At 38.1% G+C, this 26,484-nt stretch overlaps 1 protein-coding gene across 2 annotated transcripts in view; it reads right to left on the reverse strand.

Annotated features, from left to right (window-relative positions):
• Positions 1 to 26,484, reverse strand: part of LARGE1 (LARGE xylosyl- and glucuronyltransferase 1) — a 282,370-nt gene that overhangs the window by 184,700 nt on the left and 71,186 nt on the right. For both annotated transcript variants that reach the window (XM_082763070.1, XM_082763071.1), the window contains one exon: positions 16,343 to 16,529. In XM_082763070.1, coding sequence (XP_082619196.1) covers positions 16,343 to 16,448 — 106 coding nt within the window. In that variant the 5' untranslated portion in view covers positions 16,449 to 16,529. The remainder of the gene's footprint in view (positions 1 to 16,342; positions 16,530 to 26,484) is intronic.

The following is a 26,484-nucleotide window of genomic DNA, read 5'->3' on the forward strand; positions in this document are numbered from 1 at the left end:
TCCTTATCAAGTTCCAGCCTTCGTCTTTCACAGTTGTTTGATTCCTCATACTATTTTTAGCTGAATAACCACTGGTTGTCTTACTGGGTAGCTTATAATGTAAAGAGCTGCTGGGACATCTAGAGAGACTTAGATTTGCCTTAAATAATCCTTGCACCATCCATTACCAAAAATGTCTCACTTGCTGGTCACTTTCCTCTTTTTCTTCAATACATAGTCCATTCAATGTTGTATTCCCTCTTGAAAGGGCCAAGTAGGAATATTTCCTGTATTCTTTGTATTAATAGCAAAGCATCTCTTTACTTAACAATTCTTGCTATTGCAGTTTTAGCAGCCACTGTAATTACTTAAGAATATCAGCATTCTGTATTTCATTTCATTCAGCTAATTGTTACTTAAGATTTCCTTCAGTTTTAGAATACTGATTCAGTTAATCCACAAATGCTTGATGACCACCAAATACCAGACATCCATTTGTAAGTTTTACTGGCAGCTTTCACAGTTGGAATGAATTTCAGACACAAGAACTCCTTGTAAATACAAAAGATTGCAGCCTAAAAGAGTAATTTGGAATGGATAATAACATACATGTTTCCATGATGCTGAATCCTTACACATCTATGTGATGCTCAAATACAACAATAAAGCTAGAGGGATACACAGTGGGGCTGCTTTCAGTCATATGACAAATGATGCTCTTATACTTGAGCTCGATGTCTTCCTGACTCCCCAGACAATACCCCTTCTTTCCTTTTTATCCACTTTTTTGCTACATCCATCTACTTGCAATGCATGGATATCTTTTCCTTTTTTTCTCTCCTTGCTTGGCTTATTACAAAAAATGCGGTTCCTAAATCCTTTGTTCAGTTCCCTACAAAGGAATTGTTTGTGACAAGTAACAGTAGCACCTTTGCAGGGTGCTTTTCTCACTCGCATTTATTAGGTCCTCCATCCCTAGTTAAAGCCTTAAGTTCTCAGTTTTTCCCACACAATTAGAATCTCTCTTCTGGGACACCCATTAAAAACCCATCTCCCAACCTTCACCTCTTCTTTTTGTGATTCCACCTCTCACACTGACTGAAAATCCAGCTAGCTCTGCCAACAAGCACTACATGTGGTTGCCACAGGTAAACTTTCTACCATTAGGAGCTTCTTATTCCCTGCTTTCCTCTAAGCAGTATCTCTCTTCCTCCACATCTTCTCAACCAAATATGTTACTTCTGGGTAACCAGTCTTGAAATGCAAAATTGTAATTAGCACAAAACCACCCTCTATTTAGAAATGCCTCAGATTTTTGCCATTATTTCTTGGAAGTTGTAATACACAATAAATGTTTGTTCATTGTCTTTTGTATTATAAAAACAAGGAGTTCCGTTTGAGGAGCAGGAGTTGCAAAAGCTTCCTGCTGAAGTAAGGAGATGTATAATACTTGGCTAGACACTATGAAAATTCTTTTGCTTAATGTAACAAAAATGAGAACCCCCTCCCCTTCTCTTCTTCTGCATCTCAGTTGCCTCATTTGTTCAAAGACACTGCTGCAAAGCTCATGTAACCATCTCCTGATAAGTTGCTAAACTAGTGTATCAACATCCTGCCTTCCTGTCTCACGCTGGGCCAACATGACCAAATAAAAAAAGAAGTTGAACCACAATGCTGAGGAAGACTACGGCCTTCATCTTCACGACCACCAGAGGGACAGAGACGACCCCCTAGCAACAGTGCGCTCAGTCGCAGAATATACCAGGATGTGCTGCGTAATCCCGGAATTACCAAGATATAAAAAGGGACCCTGGCGGGGGTGAGGTGCATGCCGCTGGCGGAGCCGAGACTCCCCGGCCGCCCAGCGCTGTTTTGCTTGCTGTTGCTTACTCAATAAATTCCTTTCTATTATTAATGCAATGCTCTCTGAAAATTAATTAAGGGGGCAACTTATAACAGAAGTCAGACTATGACGAAAAGCCCATGACCTTAGTGGAATACTTCTAAGCAAAATAAGTAATAAAACAACTTCCTACTCCTTGCAATTTACTGCTGGATACGTAAGGTAAACAAACATTTAATTATTAAATATATAACATTGTTTAAATATGCAAATATTTCCTAAAACAGTTTGCTTTCAAAACCAGTATTTTACTCTTAGAAAAATACAGAAAATGGCATATTCCATCCTCTACTGTACACCAGATTTCATATTCATAGACTGCAGTCCAGTATGTTCTAAATGTTTTTCCCCCCCAAAAAAACACCATTTTGCTTTGCCTCAGGTTGACAATATTCTTCTATATCTGGTCCCCTTGAGTGAATCTGCAAAATAAGCTATTACGCCAATTAAGAGAAAAGCAGTACTAACTGTTGTGGAGATGTTGTGGGGGGTGTTCTGTCCTTTCTTTAACAGTAGCAAATGCAGTGTGTAATAGCAATTTTTTCTAAGCTGATGTAATTTTGTCTTGATTTACTGGCCTATTGTGTTTTCGGTCCCCAAGGTAGACAAGTAGCTATTGATGGCAACAAAGTTCTACTTTTAAAAAGGCCATTTTTAATAAAACTCGGGAAGCTTCCGTGACTAGAAAACGTACAGGCCTGCTGCAGTTACAGGGAGCATCCCAAGTGAGCACTGTGGCCGGCGGCCATTTTAGAAGCTGAAAGCACTGTGGCGATACAAGAGTCCTCCTGGCAAGAGGGAATAAATCAACCCCCCCAGTACAGCAAAGTGTCAGACTGGGGACCTCTCTTTTTCTGCACAGGTTTTCAGAAGTAATAACTGATTCTGGGTAAAAGTTTTTGGGTGCCCAACTGGAGCCTCCTCAAGTTGAAAGGGCCTGTTCTTTTAAGCAGTAGAAAGATTGACTCAAAAACCTGGTAACGTCAGCATGGCAGTATCTACAATTATGAACTGTTGAAATTTTTACTTAAGTGCTTTCAAACTATATGTTGTACAAATTAATCAGCTACGTCCTTGTTGAACCTGCAAATCCACCATCTAACAAACAAGGTCTATCAGGCACATACAGATGACTAACCATTTTGCTGTTGAGCTCCCTGTGTTGCTTTGTCTTAATCCGATTTGTTCTTCTCTAACTTACAAAACTGTCATGTGCTGCTCCCAACAGAGAGCCTCCCCTTTTAAAAGTACTTTGTTACTTTTGGGGCTTCTGTATAAGAGTAAGCTTATGCCAGTCTAAGATGCCATGCCGTTTTAAACAGCTATCGCTGTCAACTAGCGTAATATCCCACATAACTGCTTTTATAGGTACACATATCATTTTGGAAGCTGTTTCAACTGAGCGGTACTGGTGTAAATTATAAAGTTTTCTACGTGGATTCTTTCTTGACACCAGATTCATCCTGAACATCCTTATTGCACTACAAATCTAACCAAACTTGTGTGGCAAAATGAAAAAAAGGAGTGGAAAAACAGGAGCTGGGGATAGGGAGAAAATGACTTTTTGGATGGGAAGAGGTAGTGACTCACATACCAAGACAACAGTTCTCATAGTTTTCAACATCCTGATTTAATTCCTCTGACTCCTGAATACAATAAAAACCATGAGTTCTGAACCAGCTTTGTTCAAGAAAGAATTTTCTTCTCTCCATCTCCTGACAGTGGTCTTCAATTAAAGCCTGCAATGATGAAACTCACTGAGATTGACGGAGGAAATAAAAGGAGAGAAACCACTGAAATGCATCTTCAGAAGCAGATTATTAAATGTCCCGCAGACATCGGTGTGAGTGACAGCCGCCAGAGCTTTGAGAAAAAAGAGAAGCGGAAAATTAAACTTCTCATTGGGCCTGATGATGATTAATATCTCTTCTCTGATGAGCTGAAACTGCTTAATCTCTGCTACTAATATTGAATCACTGAGGTGCAAGTATGGTAGCTGAAGAGAAAGGGGGTATATGAGAGCATTTAAAACTGGGGAGAGGAAGAAAAGAGAAATAACTGAGGGATGTTTTGCTCCTAAATATCTAACCTGCTAAAGCAAGAAACTCAGAATGAAGCTGAGTCGCTATCAGCAGCTCTGAAGTCAGATTGCTGTGAGGCAAGGCAGAACTCTTGGGCAAGCAAAGTTGCACGATTTAAAGGAGATAAATAGTAGTTTCCAATTGTTTGGTTAAAGGCATTTGCATTCTACAGGAAGACTACTTAATTCATCACAGCTCTGTTCAAGTGTATGTGAACAGGCAACTAATACCTCCACCCAACTCAAACATGCTAGATAATTGTTATTTTCAGATTTACTTACCTCTGTGTATATTGGCAAAGCTTTAAAGAGAGTTAGTTGGAGTTCCTTGGAAACCAATAATTATGTGCAGACAGATTTTAATAGTTGCTTCCTATAAGAATATCCTGCAAAATGCAACCTCTCTGTTGAGATTTTTCCCTTAAACCCCTGGGTTTGTAATGCACTGAAGCAAGAGGTGAAATTGCTAAATCCATTATAGTTAATACTCCTAGAAAACATTCTGTGTGTATTACATTTTCAAACCAAAAGAAACTTCTGTTAAAGTCACTGTAGATCACTGGATATACACATTTTAATAGTTTGATTAGTAGAGAATAAAAAGACGACTTTTATGGCACCCAGTCATCTGAAAACATTATTCCTGCTAAAGTTAACAAGCAAAATCACTGAGTTAGGTTAAATTAAATCCAGTGACAGACAGGAAATTTACTGATTGTGAACTATTAAAGCTGTGGTATTAGTTCAGTATGATTCCAGAATACGAAATGACTTAATGCTATGAAAAAAATAAATGAAAAATCTTCTATTTCTTAATGCTGTAAAGGTAACTTATAAACACTGTACACTGATTTTATGTTTTATTTGGAGAACTTAGATTACAAGACTGTTAAAATATGAGTTTACAGGCCTTGATCTCATGAATAATTTGTTTGCCAAATTAGTGCTCACATAAATCTCATTTCCTAACATTAATAAACATTCTTAACTTGCAGCTGAAACTGTGTTTGATTTGATCCTTCTGAAAGGTTATTTTTCTCAACTGAAAAGACAGGGTAAACTGGAGCCCAGCACAAAGAATCCACCTGGGGAAATAGTTTTGTTGAAAAGGGCTGGCAATGGATCATCCTGGTAACTAGTTTCTATCAGCTACAATAAGGTTAGTAATTATCCCATAGCTGCTTATAAAAAGAGATAAATTCATATGTTTTAGCAGTTAAAGCACTCTTGTCTATAGCTCTCAAGGTAATATTTCTTACAGTCTGCTTTATGTACTCATAGTCATTATCTCATAGTCATAATCACTTATTTTAGATGAAACTGTTAAAATCATCCTTTTAAAATATGTTTTAGAATCATAGAAACACCAGGTTGGAAGGAACCTACAAGATCATTTAGTCCAACCGTCCTCCTATCACCAATACTAAGCTACTAAATCACATCCTGATGGACATTTTCCTCATCTACTTCTCATTTGTCACTTCCTACCTTGAACCCAGAAAAATCTGGACAAGGATTACAGCACATATCCTCGAACTAAGCGGAATAAAATATTCAGAGATATGCTAGAATCTTCCATCAGATTTGAAATTAAGTTCAGAAATCTGGTAAAGTTCTGGCATATCTAGATGGCACGGGTCAGATGCATGGATCAACAGCCAGCTTTATTCTATCAAATCTACAAAATAATACAGCCTGCACTATGCAGGATATTAGAGACTGTGCTTGTCAACAGTCCCTCTAATCCTAAAAATCTATAAATCTTCACAAGCCAAAAAAACGTTCTGTGCAGTTTTTTGGGAGAACCTAAAAGTCTGTCTGCTATTCCATTTTGAAACACTAATTAAACAAAAGACTGCTTTGACTTCTCTAGGAGAGAAGTACTGACAAGTAAGGAAGGACAGATGAGTGATAAAGCTCAGGCAGTTGGACTTCATGATCTTTATAGGTCCCTTCCAACTATTCTATTCTATTCTGTTCTGATCTATAACAGGAAAAATCAGAAGGGAAGAAAATGCTGGGGAAAAAAAAAAAAAAGGAACACTACTTCTGAATTATTATTTTTACTCTATTTAATGACATCATAAACAGATAGCTCTTCCATGTCTTTTATTCCAGCAATTCCTTCAAGTCCTTTCCAGCATATAAGAGTATTTCTGTCTTATTAGCTATGGCTTTATTTCAGCTCCAGACATAATCCTGTCTATATTACAAGAATACTATGCAACATTCTTTGAAATTTAACTACACTACGACAAGCTCAATCCCCTGTCTAAAGAGCAAAATGAAGATGCTCTGGTAGCACCAAAAGCTAGCACTGGTTTCAATCTATTTAGAAAGGATCCCTTTGAAGTTGTACGGGGGCAGGCTTCACAGCCTTGAAATCAGTGTCCAAGCTGATCAGGATTCTGCTTCTCAGACTGGCCAATCTTACTGGCCTAACAGTACCTGAGGTAGCTCAGCTAACAGCCCCACAAGCAGGTGTGACTGTACTACAATCACACCTTCAGTTTATTTTGTAAATAGACATTTTGTTTTTTCCAGTTCAGGACCTTATGCATTAAATTCAATCTTGTAAACTACTCCAGGTGTCAGAAAGTGTACACTAGTGTAAAGCCACATGGCGACTTAATTGGACACTTACAGAAATTCAAGAATAAGTATGCAGGGAACAGATTATGCATCTCTTATTTAGTCCAGATATAGACCTGTTATTAGAAGTTCACTGGCAGAGTACCTCATTATGAAACACCAGTAAAGACAGTCTAATATTTTAATTAGTCTTATATTTAAAAATACATATATAATAAATTTAACAGAACAGAAGCATGTCCTGTTATGGGACTGTGGATTTAACTTTGGAAAATGTGATGAACCCAGCATTTTTCTTAATTTTACCTTCAGTACTTTCAGTTACTCCCCCCACTCCAGCTACTGATCTTTGCAAACTATGACATTTGGCAATTTTAAAACTGAGCACAATTTTAAAGGGAGGAAAAGAAAAAAAAAAAAAAAAGAAAATCTTGATGGTTATATCCTGCATTTGGAGTCATATTTCATAGAACTATGCAGAAAGATATTCATGCTACAGGTTGAAAAAAAAAAAAAAAAAAAGACTACAGCAGGTTAGCTCAAATGGCTTGATCATTTTTAAATTGGAAGAAAACCTCATGCTAAAAACATATTATTCTCCAGGTCATCAACTCTTCCTCCTACTGTTGGTATCTACAAATTTGAGTGAACCAGATGACTGCTGTCCGCCCACTTTTTTTTTTTTTCCTTAAGTTAGCTGTGCATTCCACTCAATTCTCCAAGCAGATCTAGTTATATTAAAAGAAAAGCCCTCAGATTCGAGTCTCAAAACAAGAATTGCAGAAGGCAAAGCAACACAAGAGAGGTAAAACTTCAAGTGAGGGAAATAACTACTCAGCTGAACAATTCAACAGCTGTCATGACTGAAAAACGTTTGAAAAGGGTAAAGATGAAATAAAGAGATATATTGAAGATACTGGTATTCTTAAGCTAAGCATACCTAAAACACATCCATCTAATATCAGCACATTAACTTTCATACTCTGTTGCTTTTCCTAAACTATCCCAGAGCATTATCTGCAGAACAAAAGAACGATCAGACATGATATGTGAAGTACGTCTTGGAATTTATTTTTAACTTGGTAAAAGATCATTCAGTTTGATTCCTTCTCCTTGTATTATGTGTATTTAAATAAATATTCAAAATTAAAGTTTCAAGATCACTGGAAGACACTACAGATACTATTTGCTGTTTAACAAGAAAGACTCTTATTTCAAGCTTTTTCCTGATCTCAAAGAGCACAGATTTTGAATATACATGTAAAAATTCCACAGAACCCAAATGCCACAAGTCAGTTGTTCTGAGTTACCTGAGACATTCACCGGAATCAAAATGCTAAATTTTTATTTCATCTTTTAAAACATTCCATTATTTTTTCCATCCTGTTTAGTATACATTTGCTTGCCTGCTCACCCCCAGAACCCACTGGCTTTGTTAGAGAGAAAGAAGTCAGAGGTAATGAAGCTTCTGCAATTGTCAGGAGCACATGAGAGAGATGCTATATATTTTCCCATTGAGAAGTATGCTGCAACATGAGCTCAAGATTTATTTAGACACCGAGAGACCCATATGGGAGCTAGATTTTATAAATGCCCTAATTGTGGGAAAAGCAGCTTCAACATCAATCAGCTGCATGACATTGATCACAGCAAGTCAGGCTACATTAGTTCCAGCACTCAAAGAAGGTCTGGCGTACTTATAAAGCTGCATATTTTGTTTCGAAGAGCCAAGCGCTACTTGTTAGGGGTTGGGATTTAAAAAAAAAACAAAACAAACCATGACAGTTCAGATCATTTTCCTTTACTGTTTTTCTCCATAAAAATATTTTTTGACTACAATGTTGGGAAGTATCCATCATTGAAACAGAGAAAGAGGAGAATCAGGGACTAATAGCTCTGCTACTGATAATCTTCCAGGCAGCCCTGACATGATCTGGGAGATGTCCCTTCTCAGAAGGAATCTGCATATCTTTGTATAATAAAACTTTTATATGCCACATTTTCCCAGAAAGTTTGCTCAAAAAATAGGGAAGAGAAAGACGAGGAAAAATCTTGAGAAAACCTACAGATGATATTCAGCATAAGCCTCTGTTCCTAAGAAGCTAGCACCTTATTCCTGCTCAAAGAATTCCTTTCTACTGTGATCTTTATGTTTCTGCCAGAAATGACAAACTAAGAGACAACTAGAAACAAAAAGCCAAGACAAAACTGGTAGATCTGTTTAGAAACAAAAGATCAAAAAAAAAAAAAAGAAAAAATACCATCCAATCAAGAGATGTATAAAGAAGAAAGAAGGTCAACCCACAGCTTACTTTACTTTTATGAAAGAATAAACTCACTTGAAGTAAAAGGGTATCAAACGAGAACATATGTGTCTGGGTACTGTAATTCAAAAGAGCACTATGGACTTGCTTCTTTTGGTACAACAATCTGACCAAAGAAGTGGCCACTCATGGCATTTCCTGATATTATAATATATTGCTTTAAGAATGTGAATTTCTGGCAAGCTAAGGAAGAAATAGCACTAACACAACTATTTGGGTGTTGAGCCATTCAGTGGACCTTATTTGTTAAGGATAAAAGTGTATTACAGGAACATAAGTATTTAGTTTACTTAAGAGTGGTTAAGAAGAAAACCACTCGGTCCTCACAACTCTTGTCTTTAAAACAAATCTAATTCTGGTAATACCGAACTTGTAAGCTAAAAATTAGAAGAAACAGCTTCACAGGTTTCACAGCATGGACCTTCTGGTAAAAAGAATACTTCGACCAACCTTTGTATCCAAATCACAAGGGTTTCTTAAAAAGAAGAGTTTCCTAGGATAACACAACAAAACTCAGAATAAGCTGGAGGTCTTTACTATGGTGACTGATTTTACTATTTTGGGATCTTTTTTGGGACATACTGAAGAAGATATCTTGATTGCAGCTGAGATAAACAGGTGCTGAACTGACAACTTGCAGTGTATCTCCTAAAAAAATAACAGAAGAAGAGTAAAACACCAGTCCAGGATGAAAATGTACACAGAAACAGCTTTTAGGAAGGGGTTGAAATGAAGCCAATCTTAACTAAAATACATCTCCTGCAAACCTGTTCTGGCATCCACCACAGTAACACCCTTATTATATGGAGAGGCACCCTTTCAGGACCTCTTTTCTCAGAACTTTATTAAAAAGACAGGATCAGTACAGAGGTTGAAACTTCTACTTTAAATGGACATTGGATTTAAGTTTTCTTGTTTAATCCTGTTGAGACACACAGTGGATAAAATTCAGGCAAAGTGTGCAAATCATAATGAAAAAAGCAATTTCAGATTTTGCCCCTTTCTGATTACTTTGTCTGTGAAGGGATTATTTTCTGATATTTGTATATCAGTTGAAAGTGTCTGACAGATATCTTAGCAATTAATTACTTATTTGTCTCCTGCTTTGAGCAACTTATTGTAAGCATTAAAAATTCAGGCAGTTTTCATCATGCACACAGATCATGTGATAAACTTTTGGTGCTTAACTGGATAAAGCTGAACTCCCGGAATCAGTTTTCTGATTCAAGTATTCACAAATATGATTTCAAAATCTGCTTCCCATGAATATTAAAACTGGATATTCATTGTTTCTGTAGACAGTCTCCCCAATTAACATATCCACTAGAATATTTATGGAAAGCATACACAAAAAGAGTGTGAACAGCATCAAAGTCAATCCATTTAAACACTAAGATGAATATTTGCAGCCCTCAATCATTTCATTTTATTGTATTTTATGAGGTGTTTGCCCAACTCTGCCTTCAATCATATCCCTACAGATTACTTGGACTAAAGTCTGCTCTATGTCAGAGAAAGATAGTCGCCCAACACTGGAGTAAAAAGAGGACAATATAGGAAAGCAAGTCCCAGGAAAGAAGGAAGGCTCTGCTCTTAAAATGCTAGCCTGACAGGTTAGGAAAAACAAACAAACAAAACAAACCTCAGCTTCCTGCTCTCTAACAGAGATGATCTCACACAACTTCTTCCTAAGTTTTCATCTTAAAGTTACATTACTGACTCTTCCTTTCCTTGAATATATTTTCTAAACAGAAGCCATAAACAAACACTTGAGGCCTTCCAACCTCAAGTGGATTCACCATGAAGAAACTGGTAACTCGAGTGTATTTTCATCCTATCAAAATGGAGGTGTGACTGAATATAATGAGGGCACAAAGACGCAGTGGACACGTTTTTGAAGGATCAGTGAGCTAGAGAGCATGTGTCAAATTACCGTTCCACGTATCCATTTTAGGTGACCTTCATGGTAATGGGGATAGTAAACTGCTCCTTATAGCTGGGAAAATGATGCCACTCCTGGAGCTACTATTGGTTAGGGAAATTCCTATTTTCTTTCTAATGAAAGTTCATTATGCATTATTTAATTATTACCTCTTCCCTGTTTTAAATGCACTCCGCCCTTCTCACTCTATTACCTTGCCTTTTGAATGCAATTTAAGAATGTTGAAACAATTAGCTTTTTCATTCAAAGTAACTGATAACTGAAATTACGCTGCCTTTGTGTATTATTTAAAACAACAACATTAACCAGGTATGTTCAAAGGCTATATAATATTCAGAATCCTCTTTAATATTCTAGTTCACAACCTTAATAGACATTTATACATGATTAATGAGGCTTTTAGTAGCTGTTGCTATCACAGCTTGGGTAATGCCACCTCCAATGAATATTCCAAGGCGGGGTCATACTTGCAGTGTCTGACTGACAGCTGTGAAGTAGCGGGGTGCAATGTACTTTCTGACAAGAGAAACAAAAACTAAAATGAAACAAAATCCTGTCCTATAGAACTGTAAACTATTTAAAAAGCAACACAAGGGAATTAATCACATTGGGGCATATTTTATGTTACACTAACAAAGAGCTTATAAAGGGTTTCTAAATGTGATCTCACTGCCATGCTAGGCAAATGAATAACGAAAGTCCTTAGATATAAACATATATAAAGGAGTAACGTAATTTTTAATTGCATCAAGAGAGCATAATTTTAGGACACAGAACTACGGATACCACCATTGAAGAAAGACATTTGATTCCAGTGCCCTGAAAGAAAACAAAACAAAAAAACTGCAAAAGAATTTAAATAAAAAAAAAAAAAAAAAAAGAGCACAAAATTCTTTGCCATGACAACTCAGCTAGCTCAATCGGTTTAGCTTAGTGGAAAAAAAAAAGACTGAGAAGTGATTTAACTGCTGTATGTAAGTACCTTTAAAAGGAAACATACTGAGCTCTGACAGGGGAATTAGTATGGATTTACTAACAGTAAATCACGCTTGACCAACCTGACTGCTTTCTGTGATGAAATGACTAGATCTCTGAATAAGAGAAGACCAGCAGATGCAATTTCCCTTGAATTTAGCACAGCTTTCAATATGGTCTGTTAAATAAACCCTTTATCCAAGTTGGGATTTTACAGTCTAGATGACTGGGCTACTAGATGAGTGCAAAACTAGCTGGGTTGTTGGGCTCAGAAGGGTGATGGTTACTAATTCATGTTCTGTCTGGAATTCAGTTACAAGTAGAGTTCCTCAGCATCTGTTCTGGGAATGGTCCTTTTCAGTATTTTTACCAATAACCTGATGGAGAAATCAGAATTCAACCTTATCAAGATTGCAAATGACACCAAGCGTGGGGGAGTGTAGTCAAGACACTCACTGACAAGGATGCCCTCCAGTGGGACCAAGATGGGTTGGAGGAAGGGGGCAACAGCAACCTCATAAAATTCAACATGAGTAAGGCAAGCCCCTCTACCTGGGATGGACCAACTCTCATAATGGCACAGGCTGGTGACTAGTTCTTCTGGGAAGGACCTGGGGTCTTGCTGGACAGTATATTAAATAAGACCCAGCAGCATGCCTGGATAGTGATGAAGGCCAATGGCATCCGGGGCTGTATCAACAGGAACACAGCACGTAGATTATGGGAAGTAACCATTTCCCCTTTACTTGACACTCATTAGACCACATTTGGAGTACTGTCTGGGGTTCCCAGTATAAGAAAGACATTGACAAAGTTCCATGTAGGGCTACTGAACCATTCAGGAGCTAAAGTGCTTGCCCTGAGAGAGCCCGGTTTGCTCAGCCTGGAGAAGACAAGGCCCAGGGGGCTCACCAGGAGCCCCCAGTTCCTACAGGCAAGATGCCAGCAGACAGTGCCAGACTCTTCACAGGGACACGTTGTGGGGCATGCGTGACATCAGCCACAAATAGAAACAAAGGAGGTTCAAACTAGATAACGAGAAACTGTTCCACCTGAAGACAGTCAAGCAGTGGCACAGCTTGCTCAGGGAAGCCATGTTGTCTCCATCCTTGGAGGTTTTCAAGACACGACTGGATAAAACTCTGAGAAATGTGGCCTGACCTAAAGTGCACCCTGCATTGAGCAAGAGTTTAACCAGAGAGCTCCTGAAGTCCCTTCCAACCCGAATAATTCAATTAGTCTATGAAAATTCTAGGTAGTAGGAATGTATTTAATCTAGAGGAGAAAAGCATAACAAGAGCCATTTACCTGAATCTGAAACCAGATGAACTGAAAAATTCTAGCACTACCTGTGATTAACCAAAGAAACCTAGCGCCAGAAGCTGTAGAGGACTCTGCTCCTGCCAATTTCAAATCAAGGCACCGTGCTGTGGTGAGGCATTTTTTACTCAAGTATACATAAAGACATTAAAACATAAGCAAACTATGTGACTCAATGATGTAAAAAAAAGAAATCAGATAAATTGGCAAAACAGCTTTAACTCTCTGCCCATAATACCTACAGGTTTAGGAAAATGGTTAAATAAATATTTCAACTTACTCTAATGTTTAACCAATAAACAAAGATGAAAGCATTCCCCATGCAAAAATTAAAATAAAAAGAAACCAGACAGAGAAATAACAGAAAGAGTTACTAACTTTACATCATTTGCAGTCCTTTTCAAGTGCAAGGCTTCTTAAGCGGTAATGGGCTTTGCTCCCTGGTTTGCATTTAAGATTAATTCACACTGAGAGCTTTAAGTCACCTCAAATAGCATGTAGCAGCAAATTTCCAGATTGGTATTGAGCTCCCTATAAAAACAAAGGATTCTACACACACAGGAATTTGAAGCAGTACTCCATTTTCAATTGTGGACACAATTAAAATAGTCATTACAACAAGGCAGCATAATATTCTTCTAAAAGCAAAAAGGTGAGGCCTGCATTTGCTCAGCTTTTAAAAATCAAACAAAATCAGTACTTCCTGACTGCCAGATCATTAGTTTTCAAGTATGCAGCCAGCGCCCTGTATGTTTTCAATTTAATGTGAATCCTATAAGTGTTTCATTCTAGAATGAGCTCACGGAGTTACTGCCCATTAAGGTAGAATTTTAAGATACCAAATAAATTTGCATAATCAAATATCTGTACCTGGCATATAACTAACTCAAAAGTGTATTCAATATACACTGAAAATCGTTAGATGTTCTTACTTGTAATTTAACTTGGAATCCCATTTTGTTTTGAAACCAAGCACAAATTCCTCAGCCAAGGTTACATAAAATAAGCTTGCTTGACATTTAAAACAATGACTTTTCAAAATTATCAGACTTAGTGTTTGCACAAATTTTAAAAGGCTGAAACACCTTCCTCCTGCTAAGATAACTACAAAAGCTGAATAGTTTTTCTAAGCTCGCCAAAATAGTGCAGCTATTGCCAAACATGAAATGCTCAATTAAAAAAAAAAAAAAAAAAAAAAAAAAAAAAAAAAAAAGCTACTAAGTAACAAGAAATAAGAAAATAAGAGACACAACATTTTCCTAACCTTACCTAACTGAAGGATCAGCACTGATCTTAAGGCTGGAAAAAAAGTTCATTAGATGGGCAATTGAAAATGCAAATTTGAGGTTCTCCATGTGAATATAGAAGAGGAAGGACAGCTGCTCCAGGTATAGCAACCAATGGCCACCCAGAGGGATCTAGATTCAAGTTGATTTTACGTAGAGATATGCTCTAGGTATTCATTAATTTTATGTGTTCATCCTTCTGTCATAAGAAGTGTCTAGAGGCAGTGATAGTCTAATAGCCTTCAAGGAGAACAAAGACAAGAGCCTCATGTGCTTGCAAGTTTTGGCCAGGTAGGCACTATATAACTAAATTGGAAGCCCATAAAACATTTCACAGAATCAACTTTTAAAGCAGGGTATAGCATATTTCTACGTATCTTCAGAAGAAAATGGGCAGGATCCAGCACCTAGATATAGCTCCAAAGCAGGAAGGAGACCCAGAAATAATGCAACTGTTTTCCCGTCTTCTCTAATAGGATACCATCCTAATTGAAAATGAATCATCTCAATTGTGTTTATAGTGACAGCACTGTTCTGTAAGGTGACAGCAGACTTGATAGGAGGCTTATGTTGCACAGCAGGTTCTAGACTAAACATCCCAGGCACTTTGCTGGCTACTCAGCCACCTCTGGTTCAGGCTGTTTAAACACTACATTGTGTTTAGGAAAGCCAAATGTGAGATATCTTTAGATGAACAAGACAGTAACCAGCCCATCCTTATATACAGATTCAGATTCTGTGAAGACTGAAATTGAACCCATTACAAGCTTTCACACTTCTGAGAGCTATTAAACCTGGACTAGTTAAGCTCTTATGTGGGTAGCATGGACAGTGTGGAGTCTGGTCTTAAGCCTAGGATTATCTGGTATTGCTGACATTTCCTTTGAAGAATTAATCACTACACAGATGAGGTGAAACACTTTGGTGAACATAACCAGTACTGCAACAGCTGGGCTGCACCTATTTCCATTTTGACCTTCATGCTCACGCTTGCCCCCAGACTGGAAGACGATCAGGCACCATTGCATGGATTGTGGGCACAAATACAAAGGACAATGCAGCAGCATCATAACAAGCGTGGAGAATTGTTAGAAGACAGGAAATTGTATTGAGCAAACCTTGTGCTCTGAAAGCTCCATCAACTCTCATGCACGCTATGTGATGGCTGTGTAGAAGCCCTTGTCCCATGCTTTGTTTCCTGCTACATCCACACCTCTCAGAGGAAAGTCCAACTGCACAATCTCACATGCCACAGAGTACCACCAGTGTGTTCCCTGGTGCAGTGAGCAGCAGCATTTGTATGTGAGGCTACAGGACAAGACAAATCCTGCAGCTGAGAAAGCATTACCCAGCAGAGTCCACCACACAAAGAACCATGCTAGACACATTCTCTGACTTGTGTTGTAGAACCCCCCATTCTTCTGTAGGAGGATACGCTCCCTGCTCAGTGTCCCAAAATCAGACTCAGTGGCCTGTATCATCCAGACATATGAGGTCACACACACCCATCCATAAATACAAGAATCGTGTAAAAAGTGCCCAGAATAAATATGAGTAACTTTTTAAACACTTCTTAGCAGTATTAAATGCAGATCTGAAATGAGGCATTAATTTTAATTGAAGTAAAATCAATTTTTAAAAATCAGAGAACGCAGAGAAGAAATGAGTAAGGGGAAATCAGATTTTTTTTTTGTTGCATTTTTGTAAAAGTTCAAAGATTAGATGAAAATGGAACAACTGGTGCCAGCAATTACTTCCTTGTCAGTAGTGAGAACATGGTAAGGAAGGCCCTTTGTTGAAATCTGCACTTGGGGAGCCATTTCCTACGCAAGCTGAACTAGCTTTATTTAAATAAAACCGATGATGACTGATCTACATTTGTCTGCTCTGATACCAATCATTTAACACATTCTCCCCCCCCAGCCATTACTCTCCTCCTACCTTCAAAACTCCCAGCAAACAGATAAATCCACGTTATGGCTGGCACGAAGAGGACGGTCAGAGAGGCAGCCAGGAATTTCCGTCGCCCTCTGCAGATTCCCAGCATTCTCTCAGGAGTGCAGATTCCCAACCCAGTGCTGTTCCTATGTTGGAAGCAAATAGTCCACAGCCTCCCACATATTAATCCCTGAAAAGTAGAGGAGAAAATGTTTTAACAGCTTATCTTTCTACAGAAATGTAGGCATGGCCAACATTCCAAAAGAGTTAAAAGACCAAAACTAAAAATAGGGTTACAGCAATTGCAAAGCAGTATCCATTTCAACATTAAGTGTAGCTACTTAATAATATAACAAGTTTTAGAAGTCCTCTGCAAGGCAGTATGTCAATAAAACACATAATCTCACCTAAACACACACTGAGCTAATCCTACAGACATCACCTTTATTTGTTTTTATTTGCCACACTTGTGTTGTACCCCTGGTTACGTAAGAGAAAGCCACCCATATGTCTTCACCTGCTCCCAAAGAGTAAAAGTCACACCAGTGAATCAATGAACCAGCTGCAGGTGGTCATGAACTCAAGATAGTGATTGGAAAATGAAAGGTAAAAATTGGGATTAGAGGGGTGTTATTAAAATAACCCAGTTTGATCACTGCAAAACAATGCTGATGAACTATATAAAAGGAAAAAGAGAAAAATAAGAAAGGAAGATTGTTTAGTCATAAACAGTGGGTATCAGGAGCTCTGAAATGTATGCTATAAGAAAATAAGAGGATTCGGGAAAGTACCACCATTTTTATGAGTGAAAACAAATTACAAATACAATCTTAATTTGTCTAAAATAATGTTTTTTCATTTCACAGAGGCTGAGATGGCAAAAATAATCTGATGATTTTAGTTCACAGGAAAACGAATATTCCCACACCTATGCAGGTATACAGAGCACAAAGATAATGTTTCACATCTTTTTCCTTTTTTTTTTTTTTTTTTTTTAAGGGAAGAAAGCACAGGGAAGTCCAGAAAGTCCAGAACTAGGCTTCAGGAGTTAGAAAAGAAAAGGGAGACATTAAGTCAAAAATAAATCATGTTTTGTGTGAAAGGGCTTGTTTCCTAATTAAAATAAAAAAAATAAAAAAGATTGGTGTACAAGCATGATAAGGAAAGAAGCACAGACTCTAGCAGTACAAGGTGTTTAATAACAGCAACCTTTGGCTTGTGCTTAAACTAGCACTAGAGCTGAAATCAGCAATTAAAGCACTTCTACACAGACATATTAGCAATAACTACTGTGTGCCTTGAAAATATGTCTGAGCTTTGCAACCCCACGTATATTGCACTGCAAGTCAATTCTGAAATCAAATTACAGCAAAAAAGAGAATTACAGACAAGAGAAATGGGTTCAGACAAAGAGCCTGGCTGCTGGGGATACCTGGCTACAGTAATCAGGCAAACTTACAGCTCTTCCTCAAATGTTCAATAGAGACCACTTTACTACACTACAGTTTAAGAGCCATGATAGCACTCCTGACCTTGCAACTGATAAAATGGAATATAATTTGTCCAGAGCCAGCAGAAAAAGCATTGCATTGTGTCAGCTTTTCTGCTCAATGAATGCCTCATCACAGAGATTTTGCAGAAAATATGTGGACAGACTTAATATTAACAACTGTACTGTTAGAGTCACTGTGTTAGAGACACACATTTGGTAGATAAATTGTGGAGGACTCTCTTCTTTATTCACTTCATTTGGATAACGATTACATTTCATTTCTTTTCCTTGCATCGCATAGCTTGTACAGCTAGTCTGAAGAGAGACCTTTACACGACTAGTTGAAAAACATAGGTGACTGCTTTACACTTGCTATACACAGAATCACCTACTTTAAGTAGAAATTACTTCCTCCCCCCTGTAACATCATGAAGTGCACCATTACCATCAATCTGTGTGTATAAAGATAATCTTTGAAGAAATTAACTTACAAGCAGTGTCATTTTACAGTCGTAACATTTTGCAATGCAACGTGCTTTGGACACACACTGCTCCTACTAATGATGCTGGTAAAACCAACAGAGATAACACCAAATGTTTCAGAAATTATGCAGTTCCAAGTAAACTGATACACATTTTCAGGATAGTGACACTCAGACTCTGAAGTCTGGGGTATAGTAGTGGTAGTGCATTGCTTATCCTGAGGCTGCATATTTAAGAAAAAAGAAACACACACACACACACACAAATCCTACATATATTTTCATTAGCCATGAAAGTGAAGTTTCTGAATTGGTCAATGTGAAGGATGAAATTTTTCTGTCCCATGAATGTAGAACACCTTAACAAATTAAGTATAAGGAGTAACACTGAACTCCCAATTCATCTGCAAAGGAAAGTAAGAAAAGTGGGACATTGTATTCTACAAATTGTCATCCTTCAGGAAAAAGAATAAAAAAAAGCCATGTTTTCTGCACTCTCATGCACATCTTTTAGCTAACTAAGAAGATACTTGGGAAAATCCTACACAAAGTCAGCTTGTGATGGATCACTCTAGGAAATGTTTAAGTACTTCATTTAATTGTGCTTTACAAGAGAAAACAGCCATAAACTATTTTTAAAAAAGTTTCTACCATCTCCCCCCACCTTCCTAAAGATGTGAAAAGCTTCTTGATTCTTAGATATTAGTTTTCAGAGGATAAAATCAACACACCTGCTGAGTATTTTTTCCAAACTAGACAATGCATCATGTGAAAAACATACCTAAGTAATTCTGTAAAAGGTCTGTGAATGGTAATGAAGGTGTTTAGCTTAAAATAAAAGCTTTGGACTCAATCATTTAGTATGCATTTTACTTGTAAAACTGTTACCTAATGTGCGATCTTCAAATACACTGGAAGATACTACAGTTGAGTTTTTCCTTTGGTCCACCACATGACAGCTTGGTATTTGTCACAAAAGGAAAGGAAAGGGAGAGACAACACTGGCTGAGCACAGAACAGGGTAGCACTGTGCTCGTTTCTGTCATACAAGCTCACCATTGCCTTTCAGACCTCTCCTACAGCACCCACTGCTCCTCCAGACTCCACCTGCATAGGTGGTCTTAAAAAGCAGTTCCAGAGTAGGTTAAAGTCCAATCACAAAATAGTGGTTCCTCCTAATCTATTTCTGAATGTTAGTAGGTAATAAGCTTACTGGGCTATGCTGATGGACAGTAAGTAATACAGCAAGCTCAGGCCAGCTAGATTATTGCTAATGGTGCTACAAAAGGCTACTAGCTTGGACAACGCCTGTGTGAGAGGTCACAGCGGGAATTAAAATAAATTGGGTTTCTCATTGCAGAGACTTACTCGTGACCTTCTTACCACATAGCAACAGTGAACTGAATGCCTTTCGTTATCTTCGCATATGGTTAAACGCTTCCATTAACCTTGTCAGAGTGGTCGCTTTGTTTTAAATCAAGGATTATCTCCTCAGCTAAGTGTGAGGCAGCTCTAAACCAGTATGAGCAGCACATACATTAAAAGCATGTAACACAACACTAATCACATTGGTATTCAGTTTCTATTCATTTTTTTTTCAATTATGGCATGACAGCTCGACTATGTCGGACATTCAGCAGGAGTTCAGTGGAACAATGGAAGTAATTATGAAAACAAAAATCAAACACAATTAACTAGATTTAACTGCTCTACTATAAAAAGCTTTTCCAACTGTTTCATACATTTCCTTGCATTTGTTACAGTTAATCTTATCCCAGTAATCTTCCATTTGTTTTCTGAGCCACTGAAATGAATATGCACAGTTAAAGCTGTTTATACACCAATCCTGCGCCTTGGCTTTGCTGTGTTTCTTGAATTAATGTTATCTAGTTCTTTCTGCTTTTTCCACACTTGCAGTCACAGAGTCAATGAACATCTCTACTGTAAAGCTTTCCCCTTGGCTCTGTGTCAATGTAGCATCCATCCCTTAAGAGTGATTTTTCAGTTTTTCACCAGACTCAAAATACAAAAAAAGGAAAAAAAAAAAAAAAAGCTGTATCTGAGCCAGTGTCTTTGTACGTTCCTTTAAAATACTGTTAATGTGGGGTTATAACAAGTTTACTCCTTGATAGTCTGTTTTCTGTCTTCTAAGAGGATTGAAGCTCTGCGGTAGTCCAGTTCTGGAAGCTGGCTGTCAAGTGACAGATTTTTTTGCCATATTAGAGAAGAGTTTGGTACCATAAAGGTAGGGTGTTGAATAAACCCAATATAGTGCAATAAAAGACAGTAGAATTATATAGTAAATCTTTATTTAAATCAACACCCCTAATATACTCCACTTCTTGAGTTATTAAAAAAGAAGTAGCACTTTAAAGAAAAACACCATCTTCTCCCTCACCAAAATCTCTCTCTCCCACATGAAAGAACATGCCACAGAAACAAATCTAAGGCTCCCTTAGCTCCCAAACTGTGTAAATTTTTTTTGGCATCAGAGAACTACTCTGCTGTATTAGACTTCTTAGTCCAATGGCGTTGTAACTTGAAGGAAGGATTTGGAATATATTCAGACTCAGCATCCCCCTCAGAAGCCACTTAAAAGGAACAGATTACAGCAGTTTCCAAATGCTACCAAATTTACTGTTTCTCAACTAGTTACAAGGAAGTAGTCCTATCTATAAGAGAGAAAATAGCTAGTAAGTTGACAGCACAAATGAGTTCTGCCTTGCAACTGTGCTAACTGCTCTGGGGGCACATTGGATTGACACTTTCTGTTATATCTTCACTCGATATGTGCCATGGCTCAAGGAAAATTTTGTTAGTGGCCCATTAATCAAAGCTTTCTAGAAGGTTCCAGGTAGCAGGGCTGGAAGCAATGCCACTGCAGGCCTGGGGATCTATCCTGGCAGTAGTCTGGTCACAGACAGAGAGAGGTAAGTAAATAACATGCTTTCACATTTTACCTTTCAAGCCAAGGCTGCTCAAAAGAAGGAAAGCCTGAAACTTTAAAACTTAATATCAAGGAAGAACACAATTTAAGATTAACAGGATATGAAACTTTTCCTAAGCCTCCACTATGTCAGTGTTAATGTGAGCAGAAAAAAAAATCTAGCATTTGAGAAGAGATAGCAGCAACCAAACACATTCGTGACAGAAAGATCAACCTTGGCTGTTATTCACATTTCATTTGTACCCCAAGAATGATAATAATTTGTCAGAGCAGCTACTGACCTGGTTTTTCAATGAGTTCTCCAAAATCAACTTTACTCCAGATCCCCCACTGTATGGGCACACAGCACCAGTATTTCCTGACTCCCCAGTTTATCCAAGGACTCCCTGAAGTCCAAAGAGAGTGAAACAGCCTGACTTAGTTTGCACATGGCAGAAGATTAACAAGATGTTCTCGATGCATACTCAAAATACCTTACAACCTGAGAACCCAATGTCACTGAATTATGAACATAGTGGAGATCATCGTCAACCAGAAGTAATTACTGGGGTAGAGAATCTTTCAGTAGTAAAAAAAATTCTGCTCCAGAATCATGGTTTTATACTCAGACCACAACATTATTACATATCTGAATCTCAGGCTTAAAAAAATGGCATAGCTCCACATCTTTGCATGTATTTCAGGCCCTGAAATACTTGCATTACGGAAAAAAAAAAAAAAAAAAAAAGTTAAAATAATATCATGCTGCTTGTTCTTGGCTGGAAGAAAACATCAGTATGTTGTTGCATCATTGATCTCCCTGCCAGGATACCTGGGCATTTTTCTCCTTCCTAATAAATTACTGAAGTGTTAGGGGTTCATGCATTCATTATTTCCCTTTCTTACATACAGCGTACATGCAACCACACAGAAGATAAAGTGGTCTCTAGCTCAGAAGCAGGGTGCTACATGCATATGTAACACTTCTCTCTCTGATTTTGATGTTACTACTTTGCTTTCCATCTGAAGTACTTGGATGCTTATTTAGAAGCAGTGTTTACCTTCATTAGAATCCTCTATATACAGAGCTACTCTAATGTGGAAATTGATTAAAGATTCATGAGCAAGTTTTGCCCAGGAGAAACAATTATTGCTTCAAGTGCTCCTCCCTGACAAAAGAATCCATGTCTCTCTACGAAGCAGTCCTATTTTGAAAAAAAAAAAAAAAAAAAAGAACAAAAACAAAAACACCTTTATTTTACTGCACAGATCTCAAACTATAGCTTAGTTTTACACAGGGATTAGTAACACATTTAGAGCGGCTCCTTACTTGTCATATGGGAAGAAGTTGATGTTATACTTGCAGATTTCTTAGTACCAATACCATTATTTCATAAAAAGCAATGGACCAAGTGTCTTTCTAAACTCTGACAGTGAAGGGGAAGAAACCAAGGAAGAGTGGATAGATCCTACAGGTCAAAAAATTGTTTGTGCACCTGGCACTGACAAGAGGGATTTTGACTTCACAAGCATGGGACCCTCACTCAAGACAGGTGACTGCTAGGAAGAGATGGGATTCATCTGACCACTTAGGCAAAAGTACCTTTTCCTATTGGCTGGCCAAACTTGTCATGAGAGCTTTAAATTGAAAAAATAAAAAAATAAAAATCAACCAACAAATAAATGAGAAAGTGGTGGATTGGGCTGGCAAACAAAGTATGCTGAGTGATGTGGACAGGATGGATATAGGCTCTTTAGCAAGGACCAGTCAAGAAGGCAGGGAGAAGCAATCACTCTGTATGTCAGATCAGCAGGAATACAGGGCGTTCTCCCTGGGATCCTTTCCCACTACTCACTGGTGAGACCCAGCTGGATTGCTGTGCGCATGTCTGGACTTCCCAGTACAAGGAAGGACACAAACACAGAGGTCATGAGCCGCTATCCTTGTAGATACTCAAAACCCAACTGGACATGGCCCCAAGCTGTGCTTTAATTGGCCCTGCTTAAAAGCAGGGTGTCAGACTAGAGAATTTCCAGAGATCTCTCCCAAACACCATTCCATGATTCAGTGATTCTACAGTTTTGTAACCAGACACAGAATACACAGTGGTCATTCAATGTAAATCCTCAAAAATTCCAGCTGTGATCTAGTGGATAATACCTGGATAATAATGCACATGGATAATAATGTGGATATATGGATGGTAATGCACATATACAACTACACTGTGAAACATGCAGAAAATTTCAGGTTAAACTTTTAACTAGTATAATTCAATATAAGCTTCACTAGGATCAATTCAACCTGCATCAGTTCACCATGAATTTGGACCAAATCTCTCATAACTAATGGAGCTAAATTCTTATGTAAGCACCACAGTGTCAACCTCATTACTACATAATTTAAATATTACAAACACCGTAAATATTTGTATCAAATTTATACACAAAAAAGAACAACAAATGTAATGAAAATTTCAATAATTACTGGGAATTTCTTGCTGGAATCATCAAAGAATTGGCAAATAGAAAAAAAAAATCTTATAAATATCTGACTATGCTTGAAAGGAGAGGACAAAGCGTTCACCACAATTCCAGTGCTAATTTACTAAGGACATTATTTAGTCTCTCAATAGTTCTTTGCAAACTACTGCAGAACATAAGACAGCACCATGAGTTGTGAGCTTTTTTGGGTAAGTTTCCTGCTGGAATCCCTGTGTGTCGAGGTCAGTATTTATTCTTTCTTAATTATTACAGCATCAGACATGCTACAAAGACTATTTCCCTAGGCTTTCACTGGGCAGAGTGGGAAGGTGCTTTCCCTCCACTCCTTTTCAGCTGACATATAAGTAAAGTTCTTCACAGAATGGCTGGGGTAGGAAGGAACTGGTCATCTGGTCCTCTGGTCTAACACCCCCTGGTCTAGCAGGGCCACCCAAAGCAGGCTGCCCAGGACCACATCCAGGCGGCTTTTGGAGATCTCCAAACAGGGAGACTCCAGAACCACTCTGGACAACCTTTTCTTGTAGAATAATGTGAATGTGGTAATGTGGTGTCAAGCACTTTTTTTTTTTTTTTTTTTTTTTTTTCCCTTAAGTAGGGAAGGCAGCTGTGGATTTAGATTATTGCATGTTGGAGTGTTCTTGAACACTGGACAAGGGCTTGAAAAAACAGAATTTATAAATACAGATTTCTCATGGCTTCTTATTCAGCACTATACAGATTAATGTAGGTATTAGACAAGAATGGGATGAGAGTTTAACCCAATTATACAAAGAGTACAAAAGGTGTTATCAAAACTGAACAAAGCCATGGAAACTAGCCTCAATAGGAGACAATGATAAAAGCTCTTACTACAGAATCCAAATATTCCACGTGTGGAGTTAGCATTTCAATAGAATCATAGAATAATTTAGGTTGGAACGGACCTCTGGAGGTCATCTAGTCCAATCTTCTTCTCAAAGCAGGTTGAATACCATTCTTTCAAACCAACCTGTAATTTGGATAGCTCTTTACTCTTCATTTAGAAACTGTCACCTAAGGAGTGGTCTGCCTATAGGAACAGGGCAGTGAGCTTAAGGTTGCTGTTCTCTCCCCACCTTTCCTCAAATTGTAGTCATTTTCACTAACATTTCCTTGTTTCTCTGTATGAGAACTTCAGTCTTTGCAGTGTCACATCATTATCATCACCATTGTTCTCTGAAGTTGCTTTAATTCTGCAATTAGATGAAGGTGGAGAAATAATAAATATAAAGTACTTAGCAAGTCCCCTGTAAAGAAAATGAATATACTGCAAGGACTGACAATATTCAAATGCACATTATTAACACTTCCACAATGAATTTGATGGTAACTCATCATTTTCAAGGCAGAGGGGAAGTTGTCAGATCTTGTCTAAGAAAATAAAGATAATGATGATGCTGAGTGTCTTTCCCCAAAAGGATGTAGAGGGCTGTGCAGTCATGGACACATCACATAACACGAGAACACCCTCAAACACAGCTGGTGTTTGAGGCAAGAGAAGTGAAAGAAAGGAAGAACACCTGTTACTGTCTCTCTTAACTCCTTCGACATTCTAGTGTCCTTTACAACAATTTGACTCTTACTGTGTCATTAACGTAAATCCAGAGCAGAAGAAAAACTAACCTTTAGTAACTTCAACACTGGGTCTTTTGAGAGCAGGTCAAATGCTGGTTAAGAGTATCAGAGAAGAATTACGGTGAAGGAGTCCCCCACTCTCTAGACTGAAACTGTTGTTGACTGGACAGAAGTACTTCACCAGTGAGACAACAATGTAGTAGTGACTGAAAGCCTTATTATCAATATTCAGACCTTTAAGCAGAATTCTGAAAGACATCTTGAGTTTCCTATACTACACTGAAGACTCATTTCTGCAACAACTCTGTATATTAGATCTCAGTACCAGTTTAAAGCAGATCCTTAAACATATCTTTACACAAACACACATATACAAAAAACACCTACGTAACTCCAACATATATCAAATGCAAAAGAATACATTTGAAACGTATTTTTAAGAAAAGCTAGTCTAACCAATGGAGCTGCATTTAGAATAACCCCCTGTGTAGCAATACTGTTTAATAACTTTGCTCCCTTGCTTGTTCCAGATCTGTGATCTATTATGGTTGTCCACACATCCCTGGGCTCCCGGCCTTTCTTTAGAGAGAGCCAGCAAGGTCTTTCTGACGCAGTATCAGGTGAAGTTTTGAGGTCGATTCACTACAGGGACTGTTCCCTACAGACAGCATGGATGAGATTGCTTCTGGCTCCCTGAGCGCTATTACAATCTCTCGGCACTGTCTCAGCAGGTTTGCTGCCTTCAGGCATTGCCATTGTGCTACGCCTCAAGAAATACAACATATATCCTTGGCATCACGTCATGACTGGGATGAACCGCGGCAGTTTTTTTAAAATCGTATAAAGAAAGAAAAATAATAAGGTCTTGGGACTTGAAGGAGATCTAAGCCAAGTGTACTACACAATGTGGATGCAGCCAATCTGCTCTACAGGAGCCAAGTGCTGTGAATGATGGCCATTCTCTGCCTCTTGCCCTGCAGATCAGGATGTGCTCTCTGGAGGCAATGCCTCAGGCAATATAAATTTCAATGCTATAGTGTCTATTTTGTTATCTACAGATGAACCACCTTATACATGTGGTAAAGCGGTATATTTTACCACAACCATAAGAGGCACATTATTTAGAATCTACTGGCTGTGTAAGCTT

Source organism: Aythya marila (assembly GCF_965140915.1).
Source record: "Aythya marila genome assembly, chromosome: 1".
Lineage (NCBI taxonomy): Eukaryota > Metazoa > Chordata > Aves > Anseriformes > Anatidae > Aythya > Aythya marila.